Source organism: Chamaea fasciata, unplaced genomic scaffold (genome assembly GCF_029207755.1).
Source record: "Chamaea fasciata isolate MVZ Bird 193981 ecotype frontalis unplaced genomic scaffold, bChaFas1.0.hap1 SCAF_13, whole genome shotgun sequence".
In the NCBI taxonomy this organism is placed as follows: Eukaryota; Metazoa; Chordata; class Aves; order Passeriformes; family Sylviidae; genus Chamaea; species Chamaea fasciata.
In genome coordinates, this window is record NW_027094098.1 from 19496607 (window position 1) to 19510108 (window position 13502).

The window sequence follows — 13502 nt, forward strand, 5'->3', positions numbered from 1 at the left end:
GCCTCTGGTGACACGGATCAAGGCCCAGGCCTCTCTGGACTCCTGCTCAGAGCTCAGCTTCCCACTTTTATGTCCTGTTGGCCGAGAACCAACCTCTGGTCTCCTGCCAGCCATCTGCACTGGAGCTGAACAGAGACACAAACGCACTGAGAGCACAGTTCCAGGCATGGCTTTGGAACAGACACCGGGAAGGACACACGAGTTTAGGTTTCATTTTCAAATGGTTGTAGATTTTGTTCACTTATTACACAGGTTATTCCTTCATTTTCCTCAAGTGAAGAATATCTTTAGAGTGACTGGAGTGTATATTAAAAACTTTCAGACCACTCAAGAGTAAATGAAAAGATGGACAAGACGTGCACGGGTAAGAAACCTCACATCCACTCTGAAGTGAAATTATAAAAAGCTATTAAATTGGAATGACAGTCTAACAGATTTACTATAAAATGGAGACATCAGCAAACAGCGTTGAGTTGTATTGAGACGTTAATTTAGGTTGAATATTACAGAACTGCCCTGATAAAGTGCTGTGATTAACATCCCATGTGAACGGAGAGAACACAGTCTAGTGCCAGGGTCACGGAAGCAACTCACATTTTAACAACAAACGGCACCAACTGAAGAGTTTTCTCTACTCACACTTGTTTGAAAAGGGACATTCTCCAGGAACACATTTCCAGCCTGAACTGAATCCTTTCCCAAGCAGTGGCAGCAGGTGACACTGTCCCTGTCCCAGCCCAGGTGACTCCCAGGGGACACCAGGAGAGGCTCAGCTCAGGGCAGGGCGGTTTTCCTCATTCCTGGGAATTCTCTCCCCACTCAGAACTCCAGCAGCACAGCACCCAACACTGATACCACAGCCTGCCTCTGCCTGGCAGCAGGAAATAAACGACACTGGGAGGTTTTCCACTGACAGACTCCTGGAGCCCTCACCCACAGCTGTCAAAGGCAGGCACAGCCCTCCAGGAGAGAACAAAGCCTCCTGCAGACACCCAGGCCGGCCCGGATCAACAGGGAAACACAGCACTCTGCAGCCCTCTGATCTCCCACCCACCTGCTCCAAGAAACACAGAGAAAAAGGAAGTTTTTCAGCATCAACAGCTCCGCGTTCTGTACACGGGGGCGTACAACAGATCAGAAGGGCTTTCGCACCCGGCACCTGCTAACTCTGACAAATGAGAGGGATTACCTGTCCCTGCCAGCCTTGCCTGAATCCTCGCGGCACCTAGCAGGAATTTATTCTGGAGGGGGGCAAGAATCATCCTTTTTAACATTGCCTGCCACAGAAACCACTCCTGTCAGGGGATGGAGGCGATGCCAGCCTCGGAGCTGCCTCTGGGCTCCTCTAGAGTGAAACACAGCCCAGAACCAGCTGCTAAGACCAAAATTAACTCCATCCCAGCCCAAGCACTCAGTAAGAAATGTACACTCTGCGTGCAGGATGGAATTGAGACTTCCCAGAGCTGACAGAGCTCTGCAAAGGAGACGATCCTTTTCATTTTGCTTATTTTCCCAACCCCCGGCTCGTGTGATGCGAGCTGATAAACGCTGGTCTGTTCCAGGAGAGGCCACCGAAAGCCTCGGGATTTTGGAGCTTCCCGCAGGCTCACGCAGCCCTTGGAGCAGCATCGCACCGCCATCTCTTGGCGGGTATTTAGATAACAAACTAACTAGACACGAAGAAAGTCACATTAACAGAACATCACAAGCTATAAACAGAGACATGTTTCTCTTACAAGCCAAACCAAAATATATTGAAAGTCTAGCCCAGGAGTCTATATCCACTCTGCCTTCCTGACTCTCAATGCTGGTATTTAATGTTAAACACACTTGAAAAACAAACAACTGAATAATTAAATGTGGTCCAGCCCACTCCCCCCCCCCTTTTTTTTAAAAATTTTTGTACAAAAGAATAACTAATGTTTAAAGTCAGCTTATATAAGCAGCACATTCACTATTCGGAATTCAAGATTTTACCCACTTGATTAAAAGAGTATCCAGTTCCCATCAGACTCATGGGGGAAAGCACAGCTCAAAGTTCTTGGTGCTCTCAAGTACACAAAGTGACAAATAACATATCCTAAATGGCAGGGAGCTGGGTTTCTTTATTTCCTAAAAACCTTTGTCGAGCCTTTGGAGAAGTGATTCTTTATCCAGCTCAGAGCTGTAAAACCCAGTCTGAGAGCAAGTGCCAAAAGCGACGTGGGGATTTAGTTCTGGGGAAAATCCCACAGCACTTGGGGGACTCCTACAACTTTAGTCATGATTTCCATAATTACGTGCAAGTCACCGAGTAAAACACACAACAAAGGCTCGGCAGGCCCAAGAGAGTTAACACCTCTAAAGCAGAGGCTCCAAGCAGAGGTTTTTAGGCAGACAGCAGCCAGAAATCAGCTAAACAACAGGCCCTGCAGAGCACCGAGCCCAGCACCAGGGTCATCCACCATTACTCCATCTCAGTGAACACAAACAAACTGCAGCACTTCAACATCGAGCCCATCAAACGGGGCTCTCTGCAACGCTGCAAAGGAATGACAAGAGCGAGAGCGGTAAAAAAAACCACCCGGAATTACGAAGTCGCAAACGCTGGGAGATAAACAAGGTCACTGACTTCCTCCCCGAGATGCAGCTGTATGGATTTGACCTTTCTGTAAAAAGTGGTAATTTCAGTGAAAATAACCTTTCAGTTCCAAGGGAGAGGGGAGTAAAGTCATGTCTCCTGCCCTGGCGGTTTATGATGAGACTCCCAGCCCTAATTTAAAGGTCACCAACAACCCTTTGAAAGCAAGATTGCTTTTCACCTTGTTCACGTTTCATGTAATGTGGTCAGAGCTGACTGCTCCACAACAGCAAGAGCACAGCTCGTGGCCAAGCAGGCAGCTCAGCCCTCCCTCCAGTGCTCGTCCCATCCCTGGACACGCCAAAATTACAGCAGAGTAATCGGTAAGAGACTGCTGGCACAAAGGATTCTTTTGCTGCTCTGTTTTACAGCAGTTCTGTCACTGTTATCGCTCTGCCAACAGGGAGAGGAACTCGAGACCTCGCTATGCAACATTCTTCCCACCCAGCTAATGCTGCACTGAAATCAGAGCTCCAGGTGTTTTCCAAACAGGAGCAGCTTTCACTCCATCCCTGCCTGCTCAGCACTTTGTGATGGGGGCTGGATGCAAAGGACGTGCTGGTGGAGGTCACAGCCAGGGCAGCGCTGATGAGCTCAGGGATGTATTCCTAAAGAGTTCAACTTCCCACCTGGACACTGCCCAGAAACCTCCCAGGGGTGGGTTGGGGTTTGATTTGTGTGTTCAGGAGGAGCTGCTGTGGGAGCTGGCACTGAATGAGCCTTGCACACACCCGGGGGCACAGAATCTCTTTCTCCTGGCTCCCATTTGTCTGCCCCGCACTGGAAGCACTCCCAGCACTGAGAGGTTTCATAAAATCCCAGAATGTTCCACCCTGCCATGGCAGGGACACCTTCGCTGTCCCCAAGCCCCAGTGTCCAGCCTGGCCTCGGGCACTGCCAGGGATCCAGGGGCAGCCACAGCCGTGCCCCAGCAAGAACTCCTTCCTAATATCTAATCTACACCTGCTCTCCTTCAGTTTAAAGCCACACAAAACCAGCGTTGCATAGAATATTAAGATAAAAATTGAGGGATTACATTCGAAATTAATAGCTCTGAAGGGTAATTGATTTTGAAAAAAAAAGCTGAAATACTACATAAGCTATTTCTTTTTTTCCCCTCCCTAAATTTTCTTTGAGAAGGAGCATTTAGCATTGAAGCATTATGCCTTTGAGATAAATTGTATTTAAAGGTTACAGCACAAAACTACATCTCTTGGTCCTAGGCAAGATGGTTTATTAATTGCCCTGGATACAAACACAATCATAAATTTGTTTGGGTAATTTGATGAGGGGAATTGATTTACTCTCACAGTGAAATACTACATTAAACACACATAATTCATTCTTTACTCTGCTCCTCCCCCCTTTAAAAGCATCCTGTCTGACTGCAGGCCACCCTGAATTATTATTCTGTAATCATTAGGTGATTTATTTAACCACAGCACACACAGTTAACATTAATCTATGTTCCTATTCTAATTTCACCTTTATGTTTCCTGTTGTCCTACCAACGAGCAAAAATTATGGATTTCATTTAAACCAGAGCACAGTCATGGAGCAGCAAGACAAGAAAAGGAACATTATTACTCTCAAAACATTTCTTTTTCAACAATGCAAATGGGGAAAAAAAAAACGCAACACGAAATCTTTTTGAAAGCATAAACAGCACAGAATCATCACTATGAAAAATTTGTACTGTGCTAAGCAAATGTAGCCTGTGGAGGGAAAAAACCAACCCTAATTGAATTCCTGTTAAATCACTTAATAAAGGAAAAGCTCTGACCAACACGCTGCATGTGATGACAACTAGAAGGACTTTTTCCATTATTCCAACACTTGCTGGAGATAAAAGTGGTTATTCCTGGCTCAACCTTCTATTTATCCACAGGGCACTACAGGTTTTCCATCAGCCTCTGCTCCTGTGCACTTTCAGATGACTTGCACTCCTTGAGAGACATTAACCAGCAAGATGAAACAGCAAACCCCCCGAAAGAACCACTCCAACCAGAGTATTAACAGGCACTAGGCCACACTAGTGATGAGAAACCAAGAGCAGGAAACTAATAATTTATTTTTAAATGGAAGATAAAAAAAATAATGAAAAATTTTCATTACACTCAATTTTTTGAGGTATAGAGATGAGAGCTGAGGAAAAAAAAGGAAACATCTAGATTGTCCGAGAAGACAATTCCAATCAATACAGTCTCCTTTGGGGCAAATTGGGATGAAAACAATGTACAAAATACGTGTATCCACAGCCCAAGGGAGCTCTGATGCACAGAGTTCCCCCAGGTGCACACCTGGCCTTTTCTGTGACCCAGTTACCTTCAGCAGGGATGGCAAAGCCCTGCCTCAAAGGAAAACAAGGTGAGCTCTGGGGATTACCCTGAACAATGGAGAACACACCTTCACTAAACGAAACAGAACTGCAGACACTGCGAACCTCTCCTGCCAGTGTGCAGCACAACCCACAGCGAGTGTGCAGCGTAAAGAATAAGGGAAGCCCTGAAATAAACATGAATACCCCCAAGGCAGCCCCGAGAGCGGGCAGTGAGGCTGTGAGCAGCACACTCCCACCTTTCCACGTCACACAGCCACCTCTGTGCTGCCCCAGGGAGCCAGTGGCACCTCCAACAGGGGACCGGAGTGCCACCACCATCCGCTGGGTGCCCCACAACACACAGAGGTACCACAGGCTCATCTGTGAGCCAAGGAAAGCCATCTCTGGGTGACAACACAATTCTGGCTGCTGCAGGCAGGCACCTGCGGGGCTGAAGGCACACTGGAAGCACGGCCTCGTGAAAACGCAAAAGCCGCCGAAGTGTCACAGTGACCACCAGCCCTGCACAGGCAAGACCCACAGGAGCTGCACATTCTGGGGGCAGGCAGGGCAGCAAATCCACGGGGATCCTCCCTCAGCTCCGTTTACTCTGGCAGAACGTGCAGCAGCAGCAGCACGTTCAGTGAAACCACCGAGCAGAGCTTGCAGCAGAAGTTTGCTGAGCCTGCTGTACCGCTGGAACATCCACTTGAACAATCCCCTGGAAGTGCCCATGACATGCGTAGCCCGTAAAAGACTCGAGTGGTGTGCGAATCCAACCGCCTCATCCAGAGGGAAATGCCGGAGGTCACTGATGTCAAATGAAGTTTGTCCATACAAGGCAGATGGGGAGCACAGAAGGAATTTGATGCGCGCTTCAAAGGGAAGAAATTTGCCCAGTCTGGGAGGCAGTTCTGTGGCTCACTCGGTAATGAGTTTCTTTTGAAGAAATACTGTCACACAGAAATCTGTTTAACTGAAAGGCTGCTCTACGGCTTTCTCTATTAACAAAAATTGAATGACACACTCACAGAAAAGAGTCCCTGCAAAACATCAGCACAGTCTCAGCCAGGAACATATTCCTAAAAAGTGAATATGAGTGGCCCATCTAATCTTTGTAAGTAGCTCACCTGCTGCTGCCAGGCCAAAATAGGGATGAATTTAATCACGTGAAATACATCAAGATTAATTTTCACAAAAAACACCTTACACTTAACAAGGAATCCATTTGCACGGGGAGAGCTGAATTGTTCTCATTGCTCTAACTTGTGGCTTTGCTTACACCCAAGGATGTGACAAAATGTTGAGTCAGAAAACTTCGTTACTCATCTCAGAGTCAAGGCTTTGTGAGTGCCCGAGCATTGGCAAAGAGATTCATGGTTCCTGTTACCCAATCGATGCTGCAAGAGCAGCACAAGGGGAGGGATGAAATGCAGAGCCCTGTGATAACCGAGAGCTCAACCGCTGCTTAACTTCTTCCACGCGTCCCCTGCGTCAGTTTCCTTATCTCCACAGGAAAGGAAACAAAGTTCATCTCTCTCCGCAAAAAGCACTCGGAGATATTTTGATAAAACCGCCTTGCTCAAACGCAGCATTTCCCAAGGTCAGCCCTCTGTGCGCAGCCGAGGCACGCTCAAACAAACCGAACTTCAGCTTCTCCCGCTCGGGATTCACCAACATCATTCCCGGAGCTCTCGCTGCAGCGCTACATTTCCTTGGGAGGGTTTTGGCAGCTCATTAGCACGCAGCAGGAGCCCGGGCTGAGGAATGACCCTCCCCAGCAGCAGCAGCAGCATCCCACCCCAAACCCCAGCCAGAGGGAATTTCCAGGGGCTGCGCAGCCGGGAAAGCTCAAATGGATCCAGCTGTAAACGGCCGAGCAATTAGCAAACAGGTGTTAATGCGTTTATTACATTTTAATCAGAGAGGAATTGCACCTGTGGCGGGTCAGGTGTTTGGAGCGCGTGGTGAAATAACTGCAGGCTGCTCTGAGGATGGTTCAAAGCGGGAAACACGAATACGGGTTTGAGTTGCCCGTTTTCAGTGGCAGGTGGGGGAGCTGCAGTCATCCCCTCGACGTGGCAGGCATCTCATGCTGATAAAACAATAAAATCTTCACACCTGGTGTCTCCAGAACGCCCTGAGCGCTTCAGAGCGAGCACTGCTACACCACATCCGAGTGCTCCTCTCTGTACACCTGGCCTAAACGCTCTGCAGAACACTGTTATTCTGTTCCACTAGTAAAAAAAGCCAATAAACTGCCAAGTGTTCTAATAAATCCAAGCACCTTCTTGCACCATAAGCACTTTTTAAGATGCTTTTTAAAGACTGTTTGCCACAAACACTGCTAAACAAAACCCTGCCAGGACATGGCTTTATCTCACCTCGGTGTGGGGACACCGACATGAACTTGTCCAGCCTCACAACATTGTCACTTTACTCCACTTAATGGGATATTGACTTGTTATACTCGCCTCGCTGCAAATCGATATTCTAATAGACACAAAAGAGACTGGCAGAAGGATGCAGAGTACCTGCCCACCAACCTGATGATGATCCATAAACGAAGGTCAAAACAAAGGAAAAGTTAAATTTGACAGGAAAAGACGAGCAGCACAAAGAGAAGAGTCTTTAAATTAGTGATTTTTTAAAAAAGTCACTAAAATTAACTACAGGAGGAAGGAGACGCAGCCTAGAGCAGACACAGATAAGGCAGTTAAAACCCCAGTCAGAGAATGACAGACTAAAGTCCCTTTGGAATGCCTGTGCTCATGCCACGATTTAAAAAACCCTTCAGGGGGCATCACCAGTATATCGCACAGGAAATGCGCTGCCTTTTAATGTAAAATAGCAACTTGCAGCATCTGAAAAGTATCTGAATAGGCTATTCAGAACAAAGTCAGAGAGAAGCCATGCGCAATGTAAAATAAAACACTTAAAAGGGATTAGCATATTCTCTCAGAGTTTGGTTCCATAGGAAACAAGGATGCCAAAGGGAGCTCTCAAACAGGCTCCTGAGCCCCGTCCCTGGGAGAGCCCTGAAACCGGGACCCTTTGGGGCCAAAATCAGCACAGGGAAGGCACAGCTGAGCTGATGGAGGATTTACAACACTCCCGGCTGGAGAAAGGGTTACACCAGATCCCCAGGAGCACTGATGGTGACACCACAAACACATGGAAGTCCCGTGTTCAGCACCTGGGATGGCTTAGCTTCCACCACACCCACGTTAGAAAGGGCTTCTTTGGTTCCTGAGCCTTTTACCTACCACAGAGACAGGAAAGTTTTCACTCCGGTTTCCTCTGGACCAGGATTGTACCGAGTTTTCTGAGCACATCCCCTGTAAGTGCAGCTGCTGACTCACAGGTTCACAGCCCGAGCTCCACCACCTTGGTACAGCACACAGCCTCAGCCACCAAAATTTAGTGGCGTGATATGAAGACACAAACCCACAGTCCCAGCACGGTTAACCTTCCAAATCTCACTTTTCAGAAGAGCATTAAGAAACCCAAAGAAGTGCAGAGAGGAATCACAAAAATTATTTATGAGCAGAAAGCATTATTCATATAGGGAGGACACCCAACAGCTTAATACATGCAATGCAACAAAAGGGATTTGCAGTCTCATCCCAGAGACTGCAGGAGAAATTCCCAGCTGCACCAGGTGCCTCAGATCAGCATCACAAAATTCACCTCCAATTCACTCTTCCAGCTCCATTTTAAGCTGTCCTTCCACAATTTTACACGACAAATGAAAACGAGTTTTCACCCACCCTGGACTTCCCCAACACTTTAACCTGTTCACTGTTCAACAAAACAGAGCCCTGGGTGAGATGAGGAGAAGGAAAACACTGGACTTTCATGACCCTTCACAGATTCCCAGACCCCTCTCCTGCACATCCAAGCAATCTGTTCCTTCTACGCCAGAGTAACGACTCATTACTTCAGTCATTTCAACACAGTGGAGAATTCCATCTGGCACTGCAGACCAGCAGCCAAATCGCAGTGCCTTGACGTAAAGGTCGACTTGGTAATAACAGAAAGCCCTAAACTGAGGTTATTTTAACATCACCAATCACTCAGCATCTCCCACAGAGCTGATATGCCACCCTCCCCACGCTCTCACAAGGGTGAGAGCACCACGAGCAGCTGTGGGGGGACAAACCCAGAACAACAGGCTGTGTTCAAACCTTTCCACCGTGTACCTTCCATTCAGTAATGGAGCACTGATGCCACGAGTTTAAGCTGATGGAAGTGGTCCCCAAAGTCAGGCAGGGCAGATATGGGGACGCTCTGACCTCCAGAAGTGCCTCTTCCATACCTCCCCTTCTCTTACAGCTCCAGTGCAATAAACAATCCCTTCAGTTATCCAACAACCAACACTTCCGTTATCTTCACATCAACTCTCTATCCTCCTTAACCCCCATAAACACAAATTCCACCATCCAGACTCACCAGAACCTCCCCTGCTGTTGCTCAGCTCCTTTTCCCAGGCAGAAGGAAGGAGACTCTTTTCCACTTCCTGAACATTGCAAAATGAGAAATCAGAAAAGCCACCAGTAAAATCCTCCTTGAGGAGCACAAAGCAAACACCAAACACTTCTGACTCTCAGCTCTAGGAGGGGGGCTTATTTGTGGGTGTGCTAATTGAGTTCCAAATGGAAACACATGGCTCATGCACAGGGAAAAAGCCGTTGGAATGATGCAACAGCTTCGTCAACTGCAAACCCAAAACACCTGAGCCAGGGGGAAATACAAACAAGAGCTGATGGAACCCCGGCATGGCAGCACAAGCCTGGCTTTGTTTTCCCAAGACATGGGGCAGTTTCCAGCGCAGAAAGAGATGGTGTGAGATGCTTTAGAAGAACGTTATACCTTGCACTGGCAGGACTTCCCTGAGCCAGGTTTAAATTAGAAATTGGGAATAAATTCTTGGCTGTGATGGCGGGGGGGCCCTGGCACAGGGTGCCCAGAGCAGCCGTGGCTGCCCCTGGATCCCTGGCAGTGCCCAAGGTCAGGTTGGACATGACTTGGAGCCACCTGGGATAGTGGAAGGTGTCCCTGCCATGGCAGGGGTGGCACTGGATGTGTTTAATGTCCCTTCCCACCCAAACTGGGCTGTGATCCCAAGCCACAACTTGTTGCCATGGTTTTGTGTCTCCCATTATCCAGAACACTGATTTGGCTGGATTACGTCCTGCCAAAGCCACGTCCATGGCATTTCCCATCCCCAGGACAGGAGCGTGTGGTGCTGCCTCCCCTGCACGAGGGCTCCCAGTCCCATCCGCTCATCACATTAACTTGTTAAAAAAACTAAAAGAAAAATATAAACAAAAGCAGAACATCTTCAAAACAAGCAAGGGCTGACAGCCACGTGAGAAATTGGAACAACTCAGTGTTTTTTTATTTTATTATTTATTATTACAGCGATTACTATTGATCATTGATGCGAGCACTTCCCAGGCATCGCCCCAAGCGGCAGCGCGATCTGGAGGGGCAGCCTTGGGTAGGGAGGGACGGACCGCAGGTGATCCCACCGCATTCCCCCGTACGCTGCACCCCTGGGCCGGGGCGGGGCCGGCACCGGGCCGGGGTGGGATGGGAACGGGAGCGGGGCCGAGGCGGAGCCGGAGCTGGAACCGGACCGGGGCCGGGATCGGAACGGGCGGGGCCTGCGGGGCGGGGCCTGCGGGGCGGGGCCTGCGGGGCGGGGCCTGCGGGGCGGGGCCTGCGGGGCGGGGCCTGCGGGGCGGGGCTCCCTCACAGCTCCCGCCCCGCTGGGGGCGGGACCGCGCAACACGGCGCCCGCCCCCTCGCTGCGCTGTCAGTCACTACCACCACCCAATCAGCGAGCGGCACAGACCCCGCACAGCCAATGAACGCAGAGACGCGGGGCAGGGGGCGGGGCGCGGGCATGGCGGACCTGAGCGGCGGCAGCGAGGTCGTGCCCGTGGCGCTGTGGCCGCCCGGGGAGGCCCCGCCGGCCTTCCAGGTACCGGGGCGGGACAGCGGGGAGCGGGGTGGGACACCTTCCTCCGCGGGGACACCCTTCCCTGCGGGGACACCTTCCCCTGCGGGGACACCTTCCTCCGCGGGGACACCCTTCCCTGCGGGGACACCTTCCCCTGCGGGGACACCTTCCTCCGCGGGGACACCTTTCCCTGCGGGGACACCTTCCTCTGCAGCCCCCTCCGGCCGGGCCTCGGACACCGCCAGCGATGCGGGAGCCGCAGATTCTCCGGGCAACCTCTGCCTGGACCACTCCATCCTCATAACTGAAGGATTTATCCAAGTCCTAATCTGCTTTTAGTTTGTATCTGGTCCTGCTTGTCCTGTCACGCCAGGATATGTAGGAATTTGCTTCAGTGGTATTGCAGAGTCTTTACAAACCAGATGGGAGAAGCCTCTAATAAGGCTTGGTGATCCCCTGTATACCCAAATCTCCCTGAATTTCATGGTGTGCTCGCATTTTACCGAAATGGGAAAGGTTGTGGTGGTTGAGGAATGTTAAACTTGGTTTGGAGTGAAGGCGAGTGACTGAGAAGCTGATGCTTATTTTAAAAAGAAACTTGCAAATGCACTGTCACCCTTCACAACGCCCAGAACCTGCCAGGTACAGGCTGCTGTGAAATGCAATATTTAGTGATAGCACATCCTCCAGGCTTCTAAATAAAGCTGAATGCTGAGAAGGGAGTGAAAATATACCCGTGAGTGTTATCGCTTGGTTTCCAAGTGTAACAGTTTCTGTCAGGTTTGGTTTTGCAGCACTCCGTGGTTCTGTAACCATTCACCTGCTGGGGGCATCAGTGTCATTTCGAGGACCCGAATTTCTGCCGGAATTAGGAGGAAGTGTGAATGCCACAAGTTGAAGAGATAAATTGAAAATATCTTCATTTTTAACGTAATTGTATAGATGAAATTCTGTGGCTTAGAAGAGCTGTAGATTAACCTTAGAAGTAACTTATCGAGCATTTTGAAGTGTGGGGAGAGTTATTTTAACAATACCTTAATAATTCTGCAAATAAATAAATATCTTTGGTACGTCCATCAGTGAAAACCGTACATAGCAGAGTAGATCTAATGAGCTGATTTTTTTTTTTGTCTGCTGAGCATGTTTTGTGGCCAGGGAGCCGTTTTGAGAAATTCAGGCACTGAGAAGATTTTTGGTCTATGTGGAATGCCTGATCAGTATTCTTTGAAACATTCCAGACAAGTTTGAGCCGGAAGTTGACAGAATTCACGATTTCGGTTCTGGGATCAGTCATTTGCAAACACAGATTTGTTGAAAAGAGTGTTTCCAAGCAGTGCCGATGCCAAGGCTCTGTCTGCCGTTGTCTCTGCAGTACAGCCCCGAGAGCGTGGCCGGAGCAGACGGACAGACGGACCCCAGCGAGGTGACCTTCCCGGGCTGCTCCTGCCGCAGCAGCTCCTGCCCGGCTCCACGGTGCCCCTGCCTGCGCCGCGGCCACAACTACAGCGGGCTGTGCCTCAGGCTGGAGGAGCAGCAGCAGGACCGGCCCTTCTCCAGGCCCGTGTTTGAGTGCAACAGCCTGTGCAGCTGCGGGGAGGGCTGCCAGAACAGGCTGGTGCAGCGCGGGCTGCAGCTGCGGCTGCAGGTGTTCCGCACGCCCAGCAAGGGCTGGGGGGTGCGCGCCCTGGAGCCCGTGCCCAGGGGCAGGTTCGTGTGTGAGTACGCCGGGGAGGTGCTGGGCTTCCCGGAGGCTCACAGGAGAATCCAGGCCCAGGCTCCGGAGGAGCCAAACTACATCATAGCAGTGAGGGAGCACCTGCACGACGGGCGCGTCATGGAGACCTTCGTGGATCCCACCCGCGTGGGGAACGTGGGCAGGTTCCTGAACCACTCCTGTGAGCCCAATCTCTTCATGGTGCCCGTCAGGGTTGACTCCATGGTGCCCAAACTGGCACTTTTTGCAGCTGTTGATATTCCTGCTGGAGAGGAACTTACATATGATTACTCTGGGAGATCCCATAATTTCCCAGGAGCTAGCAGAGAACGCAGCAAACCTGTGGAGGAAGAGAACAGCCTGAGGAAACCTTGCTACTGTGGTTCCCGCACGTGTGCTTCCTTCTTACCTTGGGACAGCTCCCTCTTTTCCACACCAGCGAGTTCTCCGTAGCCTTTCAGCCTTAAACACACCCAAAAAATACTATTTTCTCTGGTAGTTAAATAAAACTCCTTGTGTTTCAACAAGGAAGCACATGTGGGTTGAGGAGCAGCAAAGAGACATGGTTTTGAGAATTAATTTGGTGCAAAACCCTTTTCAAGGACTTTACAAGGTGGATTGGAGCTTTGAGACGTTCCAAAATCAGTAACTAGTCAGTGTTTTTGTCTGGTTTTCCTCTGCCAGTTTGGTGTGTGTTAAAGTAGCTCTCCCAGTTTGTATCCTTCAGAGAGAATTTGTACCTTTGGCACTTGGACAGGACATGTGACAGCAGCAAATCACTGACAGTGGCACAAGAAAATGACACCATGAACCACGACTCTTGCAAGAAAACCATCGGGTTTCTTAAAATCCATTAAATTATTGTTTTTAAATTACCTGT

At 49.6% G+C, this 13502-nt stretch overlaps 1 protein-coding gene and 1 long non-coding RNA gene across 2 annotated transcripts in view; one reads left to right on the forward strand and one right to left on the reverse strand.

Annotated features, from left to right (window-relative positions):
• Nucleotides 1-9525, reverse strand: part of LOC136296501 (uncharacterized) — a 38447-nt gene extending 28922 nt beyond the window's left edge. The window contains exon 1 of the long non-coding RNA XR_010722953.1: nt 9393-9525. This is a non-coding gene — a long non-coding RNA (uncharacterized lncRNA). The remainder of the gene's footprint in view (nt 1-9392) is intronic.
• Nucleotides 9526-10851: 1326 nt separating this feature from the next.
• LOC136296306 (histone-lysine N-methyltransferase SETMAR) lies at nt 10852-13497 on the forward strand. Its single transcript, XM_066195297.1, has 2 exons — nt 10852-10929; nt 12281-13497. Exons 1-2 carry the CDS (start codon nt 10852-10854, stop codon nt 13073-13075), a joined length of 873 nt encoding a protein of 290 aa, XP_066051394.1. The 3' UTR covers nt 13076-13497.
• Nucleotides 13498-13502: the final 5 nt, after the last annotated feature.